Source organism: Microcebus murinus, chromosome 8 (genome assembly GCF_040939455.1).
Source record: "Microcebus murinus isolate Inina chromosome 8, M.murinus_Inina_mat1.0, whole genome shotgun sequence".
Lineage (NCBI taxonomy): Eukaryota > Metazoa > Chordata > Mammalia > Primates > Cheirogaleidae > Microcebus > Microcebus murinus.
The window spans coordinates 18,942,324-18,963,887 of record NC_134111.1 but is presented as its reverse complement, the minus strand read 5'-3'; the positions used below and the strand labels follow the sequence as shown (position 1 = coordinate 18,963,887).

At 34.5% G+C, this 21,564-nt stretch overlaps 1 protein-coding gene across 6 annotated transcripts in view; it reads right to left on the bottom strand.

The window, feature by feature from the left end:
* The window catches only part of R3HDM1 (R3H domain containing 1), a 119,933-nt gene that overhangs the window by 44,191 nt on the left and 54,178 nt on the right, over positions 1–21,564 (bottom strand). For all 6 annotated transcript variants that reach the window (XM_076005488.1, XM_076005486.1, XM_076005487.1 and 3 more), the window contains 3 exons: positions 19,938–20,061; positions 6,040–6,194; positions 2,841–2,992 (listed from right to left, as the gene is read on the bottom strand). In XM_076005488.1, coding sequence (XP_075861603.1) covers positions 2,841–2,992; positions 6,040–6,194; positions 19,938–20,061 — 431 coding nt within the window. The remainder of the gene's footprint in view (positions 1–2,840; positions 2,993–6,039; positions 6,195–19,937; positions 20,062–21,564) is intronic.

The following is a 21,564-nucleotide window of genomic DNA, read 5'->3' as shown; positions in this document are numbered from 1 at the left end:
GAATACTGGTGACCAGGGGATTGGGGCAGAGTGGGGCACGATGATTAGCTTTCCTTTTACTCATCTTTGCTTTACTTGTATTAACAGCATTATTTATTTTGTAATTTTAAAAAACACTGAGGAAAAATTTAAAAAGTATATAGAGGTTATGGAAACAAAATGAAGGCCAATAATTAATGACATATATATAATATACATATGTGTAAGCTGGTCTTTGCTATTTAAGAAATATGGTCATTCAGTATGGATGTACCAAGCTCCTACTCTGTGCCAGACGCTGGTTCTAGGTGCCTTGAGTATTCAGAACAACCTTTTGCTTTTCATGTAACTATACTAAAATATGAAAGATAAAATATAATTTATATAAGCTACTAAATCTAGATTTATGAAGGAATGGCCTCTATATGTTAGCCCTTAGATGGTTATTCAATTATCTGCTTAATTAAAAACACCAATAGCCCATTTTTTAAGTGATGGTTCCACGTGCTAAAAATATTTCATATTATGGTGATTTGTCTATTAAATATTGACCAGAAGCAGAAATAAGATTTTCTGTAAAGACTGCTGTTAAATTCTGTAAAGTGCCATTAGTTAATTACAATTTTTTTTCCCACCCAAAGGGATCCTTAATTCTGTACATGACTTGACTTCTTACCAAGTAACTAGTCCAAAAGGTACCAGGGTATAAGTCTGACAGAACACACATTCCCTACTTTAGGTACAACCCATTTCATTTCTTACACATTGGTAATCTATAGTTGGAATAGAGCTCAATGCCAGTTTGCTACATGGTGACCAATTCTACTGCCAATTACAAGTACCTTACTTTAAGTTTATCTGCCTCATTTGGGTCCTGACCTTAAGCTGTGAGTAATTCCAAAGACTTTCTATGAATATTCATTTTGGAGGTTTTTGGGGAACCTCAACTATCTTTTAACGGCTGTGCTCCAGGCTATTCCTCAGGCCAAGGCTAGCTCTCCAAATTTTTATTTTCTTTGCAGAAACAGGCTAAGGGACTAAATCTATAGTTTTTCCAAAGTATAGTCACATCAGCATCCACTTGACAGCTTTTGGATTCTATCATCATGCTTAAAATAAGGCTGACGGTAGAGGCGGGTACAGAATTATGCTCTTTCACCAGTATCCACACTCCTAGGGCCAGCTCACTCAGAAATCAAGCATACAAAATCTTTTTTGTTTCAAAGGATTAACAAATATAACTGACATGGGAAAGTGTTAAACCCTAAAGCCATTTATAGGTTCTTATAGGCTTGATCTCCTTTCTTCATGAAAGCCCCTCTTCCCACTATGTAGGCCTACAGAGGTAACTTAGTACCTATTTCTCTCAGCCTCTGTTCAGCATAGGAATAATTACTTTGGTAATTTTCTCTGATAAATAAAAGGTTAAACTCTGGCTTAAAAAGCAGATAATTTGGCAATTTTCTCACCCTTCATTTCATTTACGTTAGCACAAAGAATTATGCCTCTAATTGGCAATTCAGAAACTGCTTTGGCATTCTAGATCCCAAACTTACATCTATAAGGAAAGAGCCTCAGATTGAGAGTATTTGTCCTTATTTATAGAATTTAAACTCACACAACAAATGGGAAATTTAACTCAGTACACATTTCTATTTTAATCAGATAGTAGCTCTACCTCAAAAGAGCTGGGCCTCAAAGTTATATAAATTTACAAAGCTGCCTGTGAGATTCCCAACCAACTTGCCAATTAAAAAGCCTGGGTCTCTTCAAACACATATCCCTTTTCTGAAAAACTGGTAGCCACAGAGGGAAAGAGAAGGGAAATATGAGTTTCTCTGGGAGGGGGTAGGAGGGTCTGACAACAAGGAAAATCAGAACCAAGCTCCCATCTTTATTTATTTAGTGACAGAGTCTCACTCTGTAGCTGGGCTAGAGTGCCGTGGTGTCAGCCTAGCTCACAGCAACCTCAAACTCCTGGGCTCAAGCAATCCTTCTGCCTCAGCCTCCTGAGTAGCTGGGACTACAGGCATGCGCCACCATGCCTGGCTAATTTTTTTTTCTATTTATAGTAGAGATGGGGTCTCGCTCTTGCTTAGGCTGGTCTCGAACTCCTGAGCTCAAGCAATGCTCCGGCCTCGGCCTCCGAGAGTGCTAATAAGCTCCTATTTTTAAAGCAGATTCCAATACAAGGTGTGTCAATACTTTCTTCACCCCCAAATGCCATCTGTAACCGTAACTGGTTGACAGGCAACTTCAGGGGAATGTCATGAGAATAAATGAATGGCTTTGTAACACATTCTGAACAATGGACTAAAGGGATCCAATAGGCTTGTCAGAGAAGCTTCTGCTCTTCCAAGTTTGGGTATTTGATGGAATATTTCATGACTTGCTTTAATGTAGAGCTAAATGACTTGTCATTTACTTCCCTTATATGCCTCCCTCCCCTACTAATGAAAAAAAAGCTCCCCAGAGCCTGAAAAATTCCAGCAAGTTATTTTGCTGTTAAGGTTATGTACAGGGAATACAATCTCCCCAGACTCCTACAAAATCTTAATTATCAACAAATAAACACTCTAATCTCCAAGGCTGATGGCCAACTATTACTCCATTTGGGTGAGTAAAAGGAGACTGGCCTAAATTGTAGGCCCAAGAGAGATTTGATTCTCCTTTAGTTTACATAGCAAATGCTTTGCTTATAATGATTTTGCTACAATAAATATTTAGAAATACACTGTTTTCTAGGCTACATTAGAGAATGATCTCAGGTAATGCCCCTTAGTCAACTTTAAAACTAGCAACACATGACAATCCTGGTAAACAATGAGAAGCTAGAGGATTAGGTTTCTTAGCATACTCACCTTAAATTATTTTGTTGGCCAGGTGGAATGACACTATAGTAAACGGGCATTGCTGCTGTGGGCATAGATCCTTGATTAGACTGATTTGGGAACATAACAGGCTGTTGATAAGTCTGATGGGCAATTCCTTGAGAACCTTGAGGCAGTGAAACCTAAAATTTGAAAGACAATTTAAAGTAAAAACGTTTTTAAAGCTCCACAAATGTTCATGTGTCTAGTCTCCATTAACTTTTAAAGCATCAGAAGTTAGGGATAAGCTAACTTCTTTTGGGCAGGGATACTGCCCAAAAGGCTTTCCTGATAAGTTAGCGGCAGCACTATCACTTTATTTCTATGTTCCCTTGAGTCAGCTATTATTTTTGGCTAAGATTTACCAACTATACACACTGTAGGCTAGATCCATTAGATTATGAAAAGACACGAGATATGTATCAAAGTAAGTTATTTTGAAAAAAGAAACTTTGTGCATAAGGATGACCATCTGACATAGAAAAAGTAACACAGTTTACCTCAGGGAGAGCTAAGTAAGACTCAGGCAGGGCATCAGTGAGGTATAACGGATCAAAGACAGTAAGAGCTTGGGAGCTTAAGGTATCTAGATGTGATAGCAGCTCTGTCACTTTACTATGTGACATTGGGCAAATAATATAACTATTCTGAGGCTCTTCAGTTGAAAACAACACCTCCATTACAGAGGAGGTATTATCTGCATTGTGAGATAGCACATCTAAAGGATCTAGTATAGTAGGCATTCAGTGAATGAGTCTTTCAATTCTGTTTTCCTTACTATCTACATGAAACTACATGGACATAATGAACTCTTTAATGCTCTACTTTCTACAGTTTCTAAAATAGAAACCACATAGGCATAAAGGGCTCTTAATTTACAAATGTACTATGATATTAGAGTTGGATTATAATGATTTAAAAAAATAAAGCCAATATAAAAACTTGTGCTGATGATGTTAGCAATAGTAACGATAATGACGGGTAATATTACTGAGTACTTACTACAATGTATCAGGTTCTGTTATAAGTGTTTTTGGTGTATTATCTCATTAAGGTTTCCTAACAACCTAAGAAGGTACTTTTATCACTTCTGATTCACAGATGGGTAAATTGAGGTTACATAACTTGCCTAAGATTGCATACCTAGTAAGTAGGAAAATAAGGATTCAAAACTATGCCCTCTGACTCCAGAGCCTCAGTTCTTTAACCATTCACTATTCTCTATACCTAGCTCTGCAATTTAAAAGTCTTGCCTATATGTTTCTGAAATGTACTAGTCCTCTCAAAATATACAGTGATTTCTTAATTACTTTCCTTTTGGCTCATTTATCTCAAATAGAAAATTACTGATCTGATTTATCTAAGTCTGTATAATACAACATATTTCAGACTTTTTGTCTACTAAGGCAGTGTAACTTTCTGAGATTATAATTTCTGTGTGTATCTAAGTTAATACATATGCAAGGCAGATCTGGAACAAATGATATAGCTCAATCTAGATGACTTAAACTATTCGAATAAATTTATGACCAGGTAAAGAAAAAAATACAAAGCACCAAAAACGAGAGAGCGGCTATTACTTGAAAATATACAGCCACAGAATTCACTACTAAGGACAGATGACTTTTCTGGCTTATTTTTTAGATGATCGTTTATCACTACCCAGCTTGTCTACCAAATCTGGTATGGAGCATACTATAAAGCAGGTGAGTCATCCATTGCTGGCCAGAGCAGCACTTCCTACAATTATTCACTCAACGTGAGGATTACATGAAACACCATGAAAAAATAATTTTAATTTGTAAAAATGTATGCCATAGAAATTATAACTATCTTATCTCTGGAATACTTTCAATATCCAGCTCCATTAAAAAGACTATACTAATATAGCTATAATTTATTTAAAAATGACATTTCTCTGACTAGACTGTGAGCCCTTAAAGATCAAAGGCAGAGTTTACTGAATAAAATCTTTAGCACCTAGCACAGTGCCTGGGCATCTAACAGAGGTTCAACATATTGGTTAGAGACAGCATGTCCAGGATTCTTGAGAAGTGATGATTCTAATGTTTAGCTATGGGGGAAACAGGAAGGGCAGGCTCAAGAGCCTAGAGTTTAAGCATGGAGGATAAGGAGTAAAAAACATGGGAGATATGAGAGAAAGGAAAGATGCAAAGCCTAGCTTCATGAGGTATCTTTTCTCTTTTGTAGTTGCCTTCTATCATTAAGAGGCTTCAAAAATGAGGCATACTCTTAATGATCAGTAACACTTTACAATTCCACATTTTAATTTGAATATTCTGAAAGTATATGGAATATGCTTGAATGTCTTCTTAATGAATTTATGCCCATAATTTTCTTTTAAGAGCTAAAGGTTTCTTACTTCCCAAAAGCTTTCAATATCAAGTACCTAACCTATTCATTACTTTATTTCATGATCCTCTCAGTTACTGGTCTGTATACTACCACCAATTTGTTTACGTGTCCGGATAAAATACATATGCATTTTATATTCCCAACTAGATTATTTTTTCCTTGTTAAGATGAATGAAAATGGTCTTTGGAGTTCTTAAAATTAGACTCAGCTATGAAAAACCATGAGGCTAATAAAAAGAACCCACTTGTAAGTTATTCCATAAAGATGAAAGAAGGTAAAACAGATTCTGAAAATGTGTTCTATTATACTAAAGACATCTGCTTATTTATGAATAGGTATTTCTGTTTTAGAACTATATAGATTAAAACCTATGACATTTTAAATACATGACATATCACCCCTTTCTGGGATTGAGATGGGGGAAAAAATCACTCCCAGCATGGGAAACTGTACATATTTCCCTATTCTAAGGAGCTGAAGAACAGAGTAAGACACTTGTTTATATCCATATATCGTTGGGACTATAGACAATGCCAGACAAAACTCACTTGCCAAAATCAATGTGGTTCAGATATTCTAAATATTAATGTGAATTAATATTTAGAATATTCATTTAGTGAATGAATAAAGCAATAAAATGAGGATAAAACAAAGCTGTTATGACTAATATAACTGTTAAGACTATAAATTTGCATATTACAGAAGTGTTTTCCCTCTATTAAAAGGAGAACATAAAAGATATATGGTAGTTATACATTTATTTAATTTACTCAAAATTACCTCTACCCAAAGTAGGTAAAAGAGACAACATACCTGATATGATGGCACTGTGGGATAGGGGATGACTACTCCTTGAATCTGATTTCCAATGCTGTTGGGTTGGCCACTGACTAGGTTCTGACTCTGGGGTTGCTGAACTCCAACTATTCCTTGGTAGTTTTGCTGCTGGTTGGGCATAACTTGATAACCTGTAATAGCACAATGAGTCAAATCCTGCTTTGAATTTAATTTATTTCATCTAATAAAAATTTTTAAAAAATTTTAAGCAAGTACTTTTATGTTCTGAAATGACAGAATTTTTATTAAAGGGCAAATCCCCCAAACGCTTAGATAACATTCAAAAAGTTTACTATGTAGGTAGGTAGGTAACCGAAGTCAACTATACTTTCCCCCTCTAAAATACATTTAAACAAAATGTATGTACAAATATTTCTTCTACAGTTAAGGAAAGTTATAGAGTCACACACTTAGTTATTAACACAGGAAATTACTATTCAGTGTGTTTTACAATCTGTTATGACAACTAGTTTCTGGGGAGCATGACTGGCTACATGATATGTGGGGCACAGTGCAAAAGAAAAATATGTAGGGCCGCTTGTTAAAAAATTATTACGCATTTCAAGTTGGTAGCAGAAACACATTAGCATAAGCATGGACCCTGTGCAACTGCAAAAGCTGCATGCTCATGAAACTTGCTTTGCTGAGGATAAAAAAAAATAGGTGGGGGAAGAGAACCACTTTTACAGAAAGGTTGCATGTTTGAAAAATCACACTAAGATGTGACTCCTTGTATCAGGAATGTGTCAAAGATAAAAGACAAACTGAGTTATTCAGTAATGTTTTAGATTTCCTAAGGGACAACTGTCCCTAAGCTGAAGGCACTGTTGATAATGTAAGTTGTAAATTAAGTGTATAAATTTACCTTTATCAAGTGAACTTATTTATTTAAATAAGAATCTACAATGATAAACTGAGTAGTGAATATGAATTGTATTTTGTGTTCTGATCCTCAGAGAATTTCTTTAGGTACACTAATGAGCTCAACATTCATGGAAATTACTAGAAGCTACCACAAATTCTCTTTTTAAAAAATCAAGTAAAAATAATCATCTAGCTTTAGGGCATTGAAAGGTTTTTATAATGATAAACTGAACTATAGCACTGCTTACACAAACATCAACAGATAAAAGGCAATGAAATTATTTCCCTGATAACAACATAAATATATTTTGCTATCTTATAAATGCCATTTTTCATTTACATCCTCATTAATCCCTAAAGCAACAAAAACTGCAATTTCAAGTATTGATTATAGACAACAGTATCATTGTAGTTATCTGGTATGCTTAATGTAATGATTCTGCTCAAGGACTAAATAATTGAATGAAATCTAGCACCAACTTTCTCTAAAAAGATAAACACAAAGTATATCTGATAACTAAGCACCATATTAACAACAACAAAGTAAAAATGCAGTCACAGTAAATTCTTTAACAGTGAAGATTTTTATAAAATGATGTTACTTCTATGGCAACAGTGCTTTATGGCCATGTTTCAAATGACTTCCCACCAATCTAAATTTGTACAAAAAATGTATAATGTAGTCTTTACCTGTAATACAGTGATTGATAATATGCTGTTTGCTAAAACTTTCTCCCTTGTGAATTTCCTGTATTACTTGAACTTTTAGTAAAGGAAGAGGGCAGAAGAAATTTCTTTCTTGCTTTTTAGTCTAACAATTAACATTCAACCCTATTTTCAGTTCATCAAGTGTTTCAAATTCATACCCAAAATCCCAAACACCATCAAAATATACACTGACAAATTCCCACCCCTAGGAAGATAAAGGATGGGAATGGAAATGGGATTTGAGCATAAGACATTTTTTTGTGTTGGAAGCATCACCTCTCAACACAGACACACACACATACACACACGTATCTACTGTAGCATCAGAATTTGAGCTCTACCACAGACTGGGATAATAGGTAACCCAAGTCAACTATACTTTCCCCCTCTAAAATACATTTAAACAAAATGTGTGTACAAATATTTCTTCTACAGTTAAGGAAAGTTATAGAGTCACACACTTAGTTAACACAGGAAATTACTATTCAGTGTGTTTTACAATCTGTTATGACAACTAGTTTCTGGGGAGCATGACTGGCTACATGATATGTGGGGCACAGTGCAAAAGAAAAATATGTAGGGCCGCTTGTTAAAAAATTATTAAGCATTTCAAGTTGGTAGCAGAAACACATTAGCATAGGCATGGACCCTGTGCAACTGCAAAAGCTTAAAACAGTCTTGGTAGAATAATAGTCTATTAAAACGAAAACAAACAAACAAACAAACAAACAAACTATGGATATCTGGCAGAATTCACTGTAATATAATCTGACTTAAAATACTTTTGTCTTAAATAGTCACATCCCCTTAAGAAACTTAAATGTTTTACATATCTTTTATTCAAATATATGCAAAATTATAGGTTGTCTTAAAAGCTTTGTAAAAAACAGAGCCAATTCATGTGCAAATGTAGTTCTGAATTTTTTATTTACCTTTTTTTGGAGACTCATCTTGGAGGTCTCCTGCCTAAAATTCTTTCTTATGACAAAAGACCTGAGACAGAAGGCTTTCAGTAAATAGCTACAGAAACCATGTCATAGTGGTTTAATGTAGGGTCACTTGGACATTACATCACGGAATTTGTATCATTAAATTTCCAATGGTATTTTAGATTCCTTAATACATCTAACCTCCATTAATGTCCATGCCTACTAATTGCCATACACATACACAAACACCAGGCACATTTTGAAAGTGTGACAACATGAAATCTAAAACTCTAAACATGCGATCCTAGCATCTGATCATTTGTTACAGAGGGTAGTAAAAAGGATACTATGAGCCCCGGATATGTCAGCTGGGCTATATAAAGATGAGTATGACATGGTCCTCGTCTTTGAAATAAGGCATTCTTAGCCATGATACCATATGAAGGTAAGAGTATAAATAGAGAGTGAGAAATTAATCCTGACTGATATTCATGGAGGTGGTGACATTTGAGCTTGGACTTAAAGAAAAAGGAAAAGAACATTCTAGTAAAAACCAAATGCCTGGAAAAAGCAAAAAATGAATAATATGTTTGAGGAGTAGGGAACAGTCAGGAGTGTCAGGACAAGGTATGGGGGGTGAAAGGTGAAAGATGAAGGCAGAATAGAATACCAGTGGAGAACCAAAGGTTTTACAAGTGGAAGAGGGATGAAAACTACCAGGAAGTTCTAGATTTTAAAGATTGTGAAAGTAGAAGAAACACTAACACTAGTACTTCCTTTATAAGTAACATAAATAAACTAGGAATGTGTCCTTGAACAATAGGGGAGCTATTAAAAATAAGAATGCCAAGCACTTTAAAAAGAAAATACCTTCCCTAATAAGTTCTCTTATTAATCCCCTCATGATTTTGTCCATTTTCTTATACCACATCTCATGAAATTCTACAGGTAGTATCAATGTTTTCTTAACAGTCTCTCATTGTTTGTATATGCCTTAAAAAATGCAAATGCTATGCTTTTTAAAAGTAAAGGAAGAGATTTTAACAATCACCCCTCCCCTTTAAAACAACCCACATCAACTATCACACAGCTAAGCCAAAAAGTAGCCACTTAATATTCACACTTAGTGGGTGAACAACAGGGAAAAACTTATTCTTAACAGAATGGAACCAAAACAATACATGCTTCTACACAAAACCAGAAGCTTACTATGTGCTGACAGGCTAAGAATGGTCAGTTTCTCACAGTTCACATTTAGAGAATGGTTTCTCATAAGAAAAGCTGAATTTAAATTTTAAGGTAAGATTAGTTTAGAAGGTTAAATACATTTAATCACCTTTTCATTAAAACGTCACTTAAATTCCATGAATACAAATCACATCAGTCTGGAATTCATGGATCACTCATTAAATGTCTCCTAGAAAATTATACAAGTGAATCATAGATCTCATGTAATTAACCTAAAAGTGCTTAATTGATAAGAAGGAATACAAAATTGTTTCAATTTATATCTCATATTGATATAAAGCTTAAAATGAAGATATTATTAGAGTATTTCTAAAAATGTGGACATTAAAAACACCTTTTAGAAAAACCTTATTTGGCTGGGCTCACGCTTGTAATCCTAGCACTCTGCAAGGCCGAGGTGGGCAGATTGCTCATGGTCAGGAGTTCACAACCAGCCTGAGCAAAAGCGAGACCCTGTCTCTACTATAAATAGAAAGAGATTAATTGGCCAACTAATATATATATAGAAAAAATTAGCTGGGCATGGTGGTGCATGCCTGTATTCCCAGCTACTCAGGAGGCTGAGGCAGCAGGATTGTTTGAGCCCAGGAGTTTGAGGTTGCTGTGAGCTAGGCTGACGCCATGGCACTCACTCTAGCCTGGGCAACAAAGTGAGACCCTGTCTCAAAAAACAAAAACAAACAAACAAAAAACCTTATTTGATCATAAAAAAGATTTTCATGGTGGAAAATCTGTAAAACACAAAAAAAGAAAAAGCCATTGTGAAAAAATAATCACTTATAGATCATTACCACTTACATGTTGTATATATGGCTAGCCTCATTTTCTATGCAGAGAGCAACATATATATATACTCATTTACTTTATTTACAGAAATGAGATAATATGACACATACTGTTTCAAAGCCTTTTTCCATGTAATGTTTCCACACCTGATCAATAGAGATTTTACAATCTATGGGAAGGAAGTAATTTTCTTAAAACATATTTATACCTCAAGTTTAACAATCGAAGGATGAAAAAGGAACTCAACTGATCTCTGCTATACTTTCAAGATGAAGGCATCTGTCAAGAAGCTAAAAAGACAAAAGACTAAATATTTTATGACAAATTATGTTAGCTCCCTGTGTCTGGCCTGGAATGCAGCCCAAAATTCCTATGCCTTTTCATTTAAAATACTATATAATTATCACTGCTTCAATGGCACCACAAGGCAATATTGATAGCTAACACTCATACAACATTTATTAGGTTTCAGGTACTGCATGCTTTATGTAAGTTAACACATTTAGTGCTCACAATCTTATAAAATAGGTATAATTATTATCTCCATTATTTAGATGAGGAAACAAGGGCACAGAGAGGTTCATACGTTGTCCAAGGTCAACAGCTTGTAAGTGTGTAGCTGGGAACTGCACACAGCTGTCTGAATCTTAAATTTACTTTTCTCAGGGACAAATGTTGAAATAGAAAAAGTATTATGGTAATACTGATCAAATAAGCACAACCTGGCCTTTTTCCATATTCTGAGAATTTTGGTTAATGAAAACTTATGCTGTAGTTGATATACCTAAGTTGCAAGATAAATTTAATTGCAGGAAAACAGAGAATTATTGTAAATAAAATTCAATCAACCAGGAAACTCTCTGTTCATCTGAGCTAATGATTATTTATGAGTATAAGTATTATTATTCAAAATAGGAATCAGGATGAAAGATTGTTGAGTAGTTTGTCCAGGTGGTAGTTTTATGAAAGTGGGAGCTAAGAAAAAAAACAAACAAAAAAAACAGGTCTCCAGTCTTTGTGCAATTGAAATAATGTAAAAGAAAAAAAAAAAAAAGAAGTAGTAGTTTTATTTTTAAATAAGAAAAAAAATTAAAAAAAGAAAAAAAAATGGGTGTAACAGTTTATTTATATGATCAGTCCATAATGTCTTTTCCCTGGGAGGGATTTTCCTTCACTTGTTTTGTCCACTACTCCCAAGATGTATGGTTTGATACCTATGTGACCTATTTATTTCAGAATTATACATCCTTTCCTTATTATAATTATACACACACACACACACACACACACACACACAATATGTATAAAACAACTGGGAAGTACAAGAGGAAGCTCAAATCATGATGTATTTCAGGTTCCACATTCCATGGTTCTGTCTCTCAGGACAAGTATTTCCACATTAATCTCCAATATTCTTTGGGTTTTAGCTTGGCTGTTATTTATTAATTTAATTTCAGAATATGACAGTGATGCAAACGTTTTGGTTACATAAATTGCTTTTGTGTCATTTAAGTCAAAGTTGTAAGTGTGCTCATGCCTCAGATAGTGTGCACTGTACCCATTAGGTGTGAATTTACCCATCCCCTCTTCCCCACTCCCTCCTACTTGATTTCCGATTAATGTTATTTCCATATGTGCACATAAGTGTTGGTCGATCGGTTCCAATTTAATGGTGAGTACATGTGGTGTTTGTTTATCCAGCTTGGCTGTTTTGCCTCAGAGGCTGCTTTTGCTCAAAATGTATACATCATATTCCAGATGAGTCTATAGATGATTTCTCTAGCAGAATATTCATAAAATGTTGGCTGTCTTCTCCACAAAGTCAGGTTGCTTTGTCAAGAAGTCAGACTTTACCCAGTGGGGCAATGCCAGCTTTAACCTGGACACCTTGTGTGCAAGGGAAGCTGTTCTGTTTCATGGGTGAAGTGAAACAAAGGCTGTTTTCCATTAACTGAGTAGCTTTCCATTATTTTTACATTCAAAGTAGGAAAACCCACAAGGTTTGAACCACAATGGGTAGGAAGCCATCAAGACCTGAGGAACCTTTCTAAGCTGTCACAACTAAAAGTGTCATTTAACATTTGATGCTGTGTATGACTGGTACCCAAGGACGGAAATTCTGCTAGCATTAGGACAAATACCTAATTGTTTTTTTCCAGAAGTCATGAAGAAATGTTTTACCACTCATTCTCATAATTGTAACAAACACACAACACAGCAACTGGCTAAAAAGTATATCCTTTTTGGATTATGCTCTCTAAAGAGCAGGATATTAAAGGTTACTAAAAGCTGTTTGACTTTTTTTTAAATAAAGGAGACTGTGAAATCTATGTTGGTTAAAATTATAGTCACAAGCAAAACTAGAAATATTCAGTTGGAAAGAACTGAAAACACCCCCACCCATCATTCTACTAATTGGATCAAAGGCAAGAATCTTATTATTGTCTATGTAAGACAACATTATTAATAAAATAATTATCAACATAAAACAGAATCATTTAATTGAATCAAGCATGGCTCACTTTACATACACTTGCTTAATAAAATTTACATCTTGGAAAAACTGAGTTGCTCACAAATTCCTCTGAACTTTTGTTCACACAAAGGAATTTCAGGCTGCTGAGCATGGAGTGTTATAGAATGGCACCTACAGAAGTGGCACTGTGATTCAGGTTCCTTATCTAATTATTCAGACAAAAGGAAGAGGGGATACATAGTTCTGATAGTTTCAAAAGTATAGTTTGAAGACTGCCAAGTAAGACAAAAAAAATCCAATGACCTGGAAAAGAGGGAGAAGGTTGAGGATTAGGAAGGAGAAGTAGATTCCTAGAGAACGAAAAGTACCATTAGGTTTTTTAAATGCTACAAGAGTATTTCCAGTATTCTGACACTCAGTTTATCACCAACTTGGCTACCATATAAATTATTCTTTCTTCATTAAAAGTATGTTTCTGCATATTAGAATGAAAAAAAATTCTTCCTGTAATATATCTGAATTTAACCTGGAAGTTAGAGGAAAACATGATATCTTTTATAGACACTTGTGTCAATAGTGTGGGAAAGACTCCATTATATAAAGCAAGCAATGGCAATAGTGACACCAAACAACAGAATAAACATCTGGATCTCAACATAGGTGTTTTTTTTTTTTTTTTTAACATAGGTGTTTTTTTAACACTACCATTCTCCTGGTAAAGAACTGCACTGTTGTAATATCATCACATTTCTTCTAGCACTTTCAGAGGAAAGCACAATCAATTCTGCAAGCTGAGAGAACTAGGACAATATAAATTGATGGCTCAGGCACTTCCCTGGAGGGCTCCAAAGAATATTCTATTTTTAACTCTCACTTCAACAGAGAAGAGAACAAGAAGTAAATGCAATGCTCAGCAGAAAAGTATTATACAAGCTTTAACAGGCTGATTTTATTTTATATAGGTGACCTGAGCTAGCATTTGTGATAAAGGAAAAGCATTCTTAATAACATAGATTAGACATAATCAGAAAAATAATAAAAATAATTAAAGAATTGCTTAGTTAGAATACCCATAAATCTGAGGGTCTTTCTTTCTTTTCTTTTTTTTTAGTATTACAAAAGTTTATTTAACAAAAAGTTTAATATGAAAAAGTACATGATCTGATTTTGACATCATAGTAAAACAGGCACTTTGGGGAGGGGACATGGATTTCTCTGCTCAACAGCCATTATTTAAACTTGTTCAAAGGCTTCTAACATGATCATACTATTTCCTCATATTACCACCATTCCAATATTGTTCTGTTGCCCACTAATTGCCATCTCCACACATTCATCTATTACCAGACTCATAAAGGGATCAAATCCCCATAATATTCCTTGGACTATCTAAGGTTATTTCATTTAAAAATACTACTAAATTTTTTCAAGACTGAATTTCTACAACAGAAGCACTGTGAAGGCAGTTTTTTTTTTTTAAAGAGCCATTTTACTAAATCTAAATTTATTTGTAACTAGGCATCTGCAAGACGATTTAGAAGAATTGTTCTAAATCATCAAAACCTCATCTTATAATTCTGGTCAGTCGTCTGTCTGTGGCATTATTTTAATGGGGTGGCAAGTTCAACTAAGGCTAGCCCCGCGGGTGCATTTGGAAGGAGACAGAGGTGCCATCACACCTTCGCTATCCTTTCTCCTCTATCGTCCTCTCTTCTACACCCCTCCTGTGCCTGAAATAAACATACACAAACAAAAAACAATTCTATAAAAACATCCACACAAAGGTTATAGCTCACATCTACTTAATAACTATCTCATGGAAGAGTCTATACAACTCAAGGAAATCTATGGGTACTTACCAGATATATTTGGCTCCAGATTTCAGTGGCGGCAGGTTAATGGAGAAGGGAAAAGGGAAATAGGTGGATTTGTAGGTATTATACAATGTCTGAATCTATGCTGGTCACACAATACATACTAAGAAATGTTCACAGAATCAATAAAAAAACAAAGCCAGGGCACCACCTAGTAATACAAATATAAAATTCCTATTACTTGGGTCAAAAGTTGTCAATGAGGAAATTATTGACTTTTGTGCCTTGAGTCCCTATTTGACACAACTGACTCTCCTCTCTATAAACCCTCTCCCCTGCTTACCCAATAATGTTGCTTTTCCCTTGCTTGCCTTTTACATCCAATTACTCTCAAATTTCTGCCTTGCAATGCTGCCAATGTTCTGCATACCTTAAAGACTGTTCATTCTAAAAGGTTCCTCCTACAGTGTGGTTCATCAGGTTCCTACCATAGTCTGCCAGTAATGAAGCTTAATCAATTTGGAATGGCATGGTACTGAGTTATCCAGAAAGCTAAGACTAAAGATATAATGTATTGATATTTTTTAAAATTTTTAACTGGTTGCAAAACTAAAATTATATTTAGCATCACAGAATCACTTTGGTTCCCACAGTTGTGCAGTAACATCACAGTTTGGAAAAAAAGTCAAATTATATCGTTGGTAGGAGCTCAAGTAGCTTCAAATGTACTTAGGTGTTTTAGGTCCATTTGATGGCCTGCTTTAACGTATAATAGTGTCCTTAAAAAGTTATGTAACAATAGGGAAAGAGACATATTTGACTTCTGCTAATGAGTTTGGCATGCTTAAAAGGCATTACAATTAATAAAAAAATGTAAGCAAATGTAAATACCTTAATACAGCATTTAAAAAAAAAGCAAAAAAGCAGTGGAAACCTGAGTAAAAAGAAGCCAGGAAGCAGCTGAAAAAGAGACCGGTTCACTGTGAGAAATGTAAACCTCTCAGACAGTGCTACGGCCCCGAATCCAACAGCTCAGGAACAAGGCCAATTATTGCAATATATTAAACATATATGGTGAAGCTGCAAACTTTTCAAAAGAGTCATAAGAATAAAAGCAGCTACAAAGAAAAGAGCCAGGGCTTTATAAACCTAAAATCTTTGCTATGATTACTACAAGCAGGAAAAGTTTCTTTATATTAATAGTTTACCAAACTCCTTATATGTAGTGTACTTTATAGTATTCAAACTGTATATTTCATGATAAAAGGTTAAGATAATAAATCTCTTATTATTACAACTGGCAAGTAACCAGATCTTTTGAAACAGTTGTTTACATGACTCCAGTTATTGACAATAAATTGCTAAGCTATTACAACAAATTCTCTAATATTCCACCTATCTAAACTAGAAATGACTCATATGAGACACACAGAATCATGGAATTTTAAAGTATACAGAGGCTTCAATAGACAATATAGTAAAAACTTCCTTACTTTGCAAGTGGGTAAACTGAAACCCAGTGGCTTTAAGTGACAGCTTAAAATGACTAAGGGCCGTCAGGATTCTGACTCTTATTTTGTTGTTCTTCCATGTTATACAATGCATTGTCCAAAAAGCCTAATGTATTTATAGCCAGAATTTCTTTTTTGTTGACAAGGGTAAACTCAACTCTGTTTTCAATGACCATGGTCAGTAGGTTCATATTCATAATGAAAGACTCACTCCCCAGTAGTAATATTAGCACTGAATTCAATTCTGTTCCCATAGTAGATGGAGGTTTATTGTCAAGGAGATCAAAACTACTGTGCTCCACTGGCACACACACAGATGGAAGACTCAAAGCGTTTTATCCTTGAGATATTTTACCAACTTCTTCCTTGCCTCCAAAAGAGAAAATTACAGAAAATCCTGTATTTCTATTGCCCATACCCTATCTGCTATAAGAACTCTTGGCTCAATTGGGTTTGTTAATTTAGGGTAAAATTTCTTTATATATAAACATTTAAACATTTGTGCTACAGTGAAGAAAAATTGTTCCAACACTACCAATGCTTTCACTATTTGCTGGAATAATTAGTTTAATCTTTTTATGTTAAAAAAATGCTTCCTGACACTTTGTAGGGTAGGCAAGTATTGTTTAACAAGAAATAAAAATGTAAGGGATATGACAAAGCATTTTTCATTTTAATCAGACTGGAATAATGAAATGTAAGGAAATAAAAAAAAAAATCCAAAAAGGAAACCCAGAAAGTACTATTTACATACAAAACTATAAATTGCTGACAGAGAAATTGCTATAAAAAAAAAAGAGAGAAATAATAAAATGTTCATTTCCCAGTACATTTTACTATTAAGACACAAACATAACTGTACACTTTTCTGTAGGTTTTGATATTAAAACATAACCATTAGCTCACTATAAAACAGTCTTTTATATTATAACTTTTAAAAGAGTTCAAATTTCTACTAATTCTATAAAAAGGTTCAATACAATTACCAACACACTAGCTGGCACTGGCACTGCTGAACTTTTCTTTAAAGGGAAATTTTCTATTATACTTATTAGCATAACAAAATTTTTTTCCCTTTCAGATAAGAATGCTTTGAGGATTTATTTCCCTTTTATTCTTCAAACTGAATGAAATTCAACAAACTTAAGCTCCGCAGAGGCGGGAGGATTGCTAAAGGTCAGGAGTTCGAAACCAGCCTGAGCAAGAGCGAGACCCCGTCTCTACTAAAAATAGAAAGAAACTAATTGGCCAACTAAAATATTCATATAAAAAATTAGCAGGGCATGGTGGCACATGCCTGTAGTCTCAGCTACTCGGGAGGCTGAGGCAGGAGGATCGCTTGAGCCCAGGACTTTGAGGTTGCTGTGAGCTAGGCTGATGCCCCGGCACTCTAGTCTGGGCAACAGAGTGAGACTCTGTCTCAAAAACAAAAAAACAAAAAAGGAAACAAAAAAACCCCCAAACTTAAGCTCCAAGATGAGTATACTAAATAAAATAACTGAAAGGGCACAGCCAGGTTATCAATACAAAGCATTATATTATGACTGGCTCATTAGAGTCAAACACAGTGTCAAAAACTATTCAAAGATATGATTCTCTTTTCTGTGCTTACACTAACTATCCAGATGCAATCTCATTTATTGTTTCCTTCCTTCTCATCATAACTAGCATTAGAGAAAACTCCACAAATAAAAATATCCCTGATGATAAACATGTACTGTTACACAGATATTTTGGCCCCTAACTAGGCATTTTTAGTTGTTTTTTATTAAGTGGTAATTTTTTTTTTTGCAACAATGTGTTTATTGCAAACACATCACATCAGTCCAATCCATGATGAAAAGATTTTATTTTCTAAGCAGTTTGACCATGAACAGGAATAAAAATTTTGCCATAGAAAAGAACTATAAGTTCACACAAATACAGAATAAAGAATCTTCACTTGCCTCATTAATAGGGTATACTAATGAACTAAGTTAATTAGTCACACACAAGATATTTAAATGAGTAGCGTGAAGGTAAATTTCCTTCTTTATTATCATGACATCAGCTATAATCTGTGTTATAATTTTGGAAGAAAAAATAAAGATGAAAACAATATGAAAAGGCAGTCACTTGAGGCCCAGAAAATCATTTCCATTAGAATAAAACAACAATGTATGTAAAGCCAAAGAGCAGTGTGACAACCAATGGGCCCATGTATATAAAGAACAACTTTTGAAGCCTTTTGAAATTAGAGCACATACTTAGTCTATGTTATTTGACATAGACTGTATTATTAAACTTCGGGTAAACCTGAAACTAAAAGAAGTTATATTTGAGACAGAGAAAAAAATTCTAACTTGGCTAAAATGACCAATGTTTGTACTCAGCATCCTTTGGAAGAACATTTGTCACATGTACAATACAGGGCTAGTAACATACAAAACAGGGAAGAACCTGCACACTAAGTATAAGACAACTCACAAGGGTAACAGATTAGGGAAGTTCTGGAAGTTCTCCTGCAGGGTGAACTTGGTGAGTCACAATGATCACTGATGACTCTGTACTGGCAAGGAGAAGCAAGAACACTTCTCATCAGATGGGCCAGTGCAGAGATGTTTCTCCTGAAATGGTGGTAACCCTTAAGCATTCCACACAATATCAAGAGCAATAAACTGTCTCAGTGGAGGTGGAGTTTACAGTGCTATAGTGAGTGATATTCACATAGTCTGAGAGCCTTCACTAGTGATAAGCAGCTAAAAAAGCTCTTAAAAAACCAATAGTAAAATTCTACCTCAACTCCTAGAGTTATGAAAGGCAGGATAAATACCTCATTAAACATCTGGGACAGAAGTACACATCTAGATGGAAAGCATATAGAGAAATGAGTTCATTAAAATCAGTAAGATAATTTTTTACATTGAGATCACAGTTGTTTTCACTAAATGTTTGAAAAAATTTTGAAAAGTATGTTGAGTTTTAATATATTTTATATGTCTAGTATTGGATTGTAATTTGGTTTAAAAATACTTTTCATCATACATCAACAAAGTGAAAAACAAAATAGAGAATATGCACAAGAACATCATTCCTTTTAAAGGCATTCCTACTAAGACATCAAAATACCATCCCTAGGCTACAGTTCTCAATAAAAGGTAGTTTTGGTCTTTGCTTCTGGTTAGCCATTCAGAAGATATCTTGTGCCTAGCTTTGCCTGTCTATGGCTGTTACCATAGGTGGATTATCAGGCTGCAAAGAGGGCTTCAACTACAATGGCACTGAGGACCAGGAGCCATTCAACACTGTGTGGCCTAGTAGAATGTTCCCATTATGGCTCCCAACCCTTTAGCACATAGACTTGGTAGTATCTTCTAGGGGATGCTAAGATTTGCCCACTCTTTTAAACTCATGGGTTTGCATACTGATATATATGTACATATTTAAGATACGTGACAGACTGAATGTCATAGTATCTTAATAGAAAGACTGAAATAAAGTAAGATGAAAAAAGCAATGCCCATGGCTAAGAATGTATAGCATCAGAAACTCTACTCACCTGTCTGCTGTGCAGGTTGTGGCAGTGGTTGGTTTAGATGTGAATTGTAATGGACAGAAGGGACTGGGCGATACTGAGGTTGATTGGAGTGATAGTGGCCTGGAGCGCAATAACAGGCTGGCATCTAGGACCATAAGTATTAAGGGAACAATTTCAATTTACTTGTAATAGAATTTTTTTCTGTCAGGAGTATCAGAGTTTAATGAATAAATCTTTCTAGTATCAACCACCTGAAGACTGATTTTATTTTTAAATTTAATTGAAAAAAATAAAAAAATTCAAACATATAATATCCATGAAAAGAGACACCTACAATCGTGTCTACCAATTGTATTTAATTTTAATTTTTTTTGCCATATTATAGTTTTAGTGCATTCTCTCTTGCCTTTTATAAAACCAAACATTACTGAAATAGCTAAAAGTTCACTTCATTTCCTTTACTCTACCTTCCATAGAAAAGCCATTAACCTATAGGTGGTGATTTTTATTATATATATATTATCCATGTATACATTGTGGAGTATTTAAAAAACTTACATTTATAGTACAGGCTGAACACATCCCTAATGAAAGTATCTGAAATGCTCCAAAATGCAAAATTTTTTAAGTGCTGACATGATGCCACAAGTGGAAAATTCCACATTTGACCTTAACTGAAACAAAGTTAAAATTTTTTGTTTCATGAACAATATTAATAAAAATATTGCTTCTATTATCTTAAGATTACATGTATAAGATGTGTATGAAACATAAATGAATTTGCTTTTTAGACTTGGGTCTCATCCCCAAGGTATCTCATTATATATATGCTAATATCCCCAAATCCAAAAAAATTTGAAATCTGAAACTTCTGGTCCAGAGGATTTCAGATAAGTGATACTCAACCTGTACTCTCCCATATTGAAAATCAAGTTGTAATAAATATTGTTTTTGAGACTTAATTTTGTTGAAATGTACTCCTAGCTCATTCAATTTAACTACTGAACAGCATTCACTGTACAAATAAATAATTTTACCCATTCCCAGATTAATGCATAGTTGTACTGGTTCCATTCTTTCATATTTTTTATACAGTCACATACAACATCACAATGTTTTGTCACTACAGACCACATATATGACAGTGGTCTTATATAATGGAGCTGAAAAATTCTTATTGTCTAGTTACATCATAGCACAACGCATTACTCACATGTTTGTGGTGACACTGGTATAAACAAACCTACTGACAGTCATATAAAGGCATAGCATGGACAATTTTGTACAGTGCATAACACTTGATAATGATAATAATGTTATTGGTTTGAGTATTTACTATCCTGTTATTTTTATTAGAGTGTATTTGTTCTACTTATTTAAAAAAAAAGTTAACTATAAAACAGCCTAATAAAGTAGGTACTTCAGGAGGTATTCTAGAAGATGGCATTATTGTCACCAGAGATGACAATTCCATGTGTGTTACTATCCTTGAAGATCTTCCAGTGAGACAAGATGTGGAGGTGGAAGATAGTAATATTGATGATCCCGACCTTGTGTAGGCCTAGGCAAATGTGTATGTGTCTTACTTTTGAACAAAAAAGTTTGAGAAGCAGAAAACTATTAAAAATGGAAAAAAGCTTATAGAATA